Source organism: Physeter macrocephalus, chromosome 4 (genome assembly GCF_002837175.3).
Source record: "Physeter macrocephalus isolate SW-GA chromosome 4, ASM283717v5, whole genome shotgun sequence".
NCBI classification, from domain to species: Eukaryota; Metazoa; Chordata; class Mammalia; order Artiodactyla; family Physeteridae; genus Physeter; species Physeter macrocephalus.
The window spans coordinates 139,447,828-139,448,690 of NC_041217.1; the positions used below are offsets into that span (position 1 = coordinate 139,447,828).

The 863-nt window shown below is 53.8% G+C and overlaps 1 protein-coding gene across 1 annotated transcript in view; it reads right to left on the reverse strand.

Moving 5' to 3' along the window:
- Positions 1–415: 415 nt before the first annotated feature.
- Positions 416–863, reverse strand: part of DMRTB1 (DMRT like family B with proline rich C-terminal 1) — a 7,771-nt gene continuing 7,323 nt past the window's right edge. Inside the window, exon 4 of the mRNA XM_007128168.1 lies at positions 416–480. Within this exon, the coding sequence (XP_007128230.1) occupies positions 416–480 (65 nt within the window). The remainder of the gene's footprint in view (positions 481–863) is intronic.

Here is an 863-nt window from a genome sequence, read left to right on the forward strand (position 1 = left end):
GCTGGGGACCAGGCAGAGGCAGCGGAACCAGAAGGCTGAAGTAGATGATGCCTCCTGTCCTGGAGCGGGACCTGAGGGAATCAAAGGCTGCCTCTGGGGGTGAGTCTGATAACAGCAGCGCAACCCAGAGATGGTTAAATTCATTCCTTAACGTGAGCTTCCACCAGTCCCCCACTCCTAACAGCGCTGGCTGTGCCCTGGTGACTTCATCCTCCAAGCTCCTTTTCAACCCCCTGTTATCTCCGGATTGAGAGAACTTTAGCAATCACCTTCCTTCCTCCAATCTTGAAATGGGAATTAACTGCCATCTTACGCCTATCACTATCCTTCCTCCCTACACATCACTGAACAGAGACAAGAAAATCATTGCTGTAACACCCCCAAGGCCCCACTCTGCTGGCCTGAGTGCCTGGGCCTAGTCGGACTGCTCCTGGGACGAAGGCTGGCTGGGCTCACACGGCCCCTCTGCATCCTGGTCATCTGTGAAGGACAGAGAAGAGGGGCTGGATTTAGCAAGAGGGAAAATTACCTGTTTTCAGATGTAAGTTTTCTCTAAGGCATTCTCATCATTCCCAGTCCCTTATGGAGAATTAGTTACTCCCACTGCCACCTTTAATTTGCTAGGAGTCAGGACACTGGAATTCTAGCCCTGGCCACATGATACAGACTCAAGTTCAAACTCCAGCTCTGCTTGTCACAAGCTGGGTGGGAGGAAGCAAGCTACTTCCAGCTGTGAACCTCAGTTTCTCCTCCTCCTCAGCTTCTCCTTCTGTCAAAGGAGATGATGCGGGCTTCCCTGGTGGCGCAGTGGTTGCGCGTCCGCCTGCCGATGCAGGGGAACCGGGTTCGCGCCCCGGTCTGGG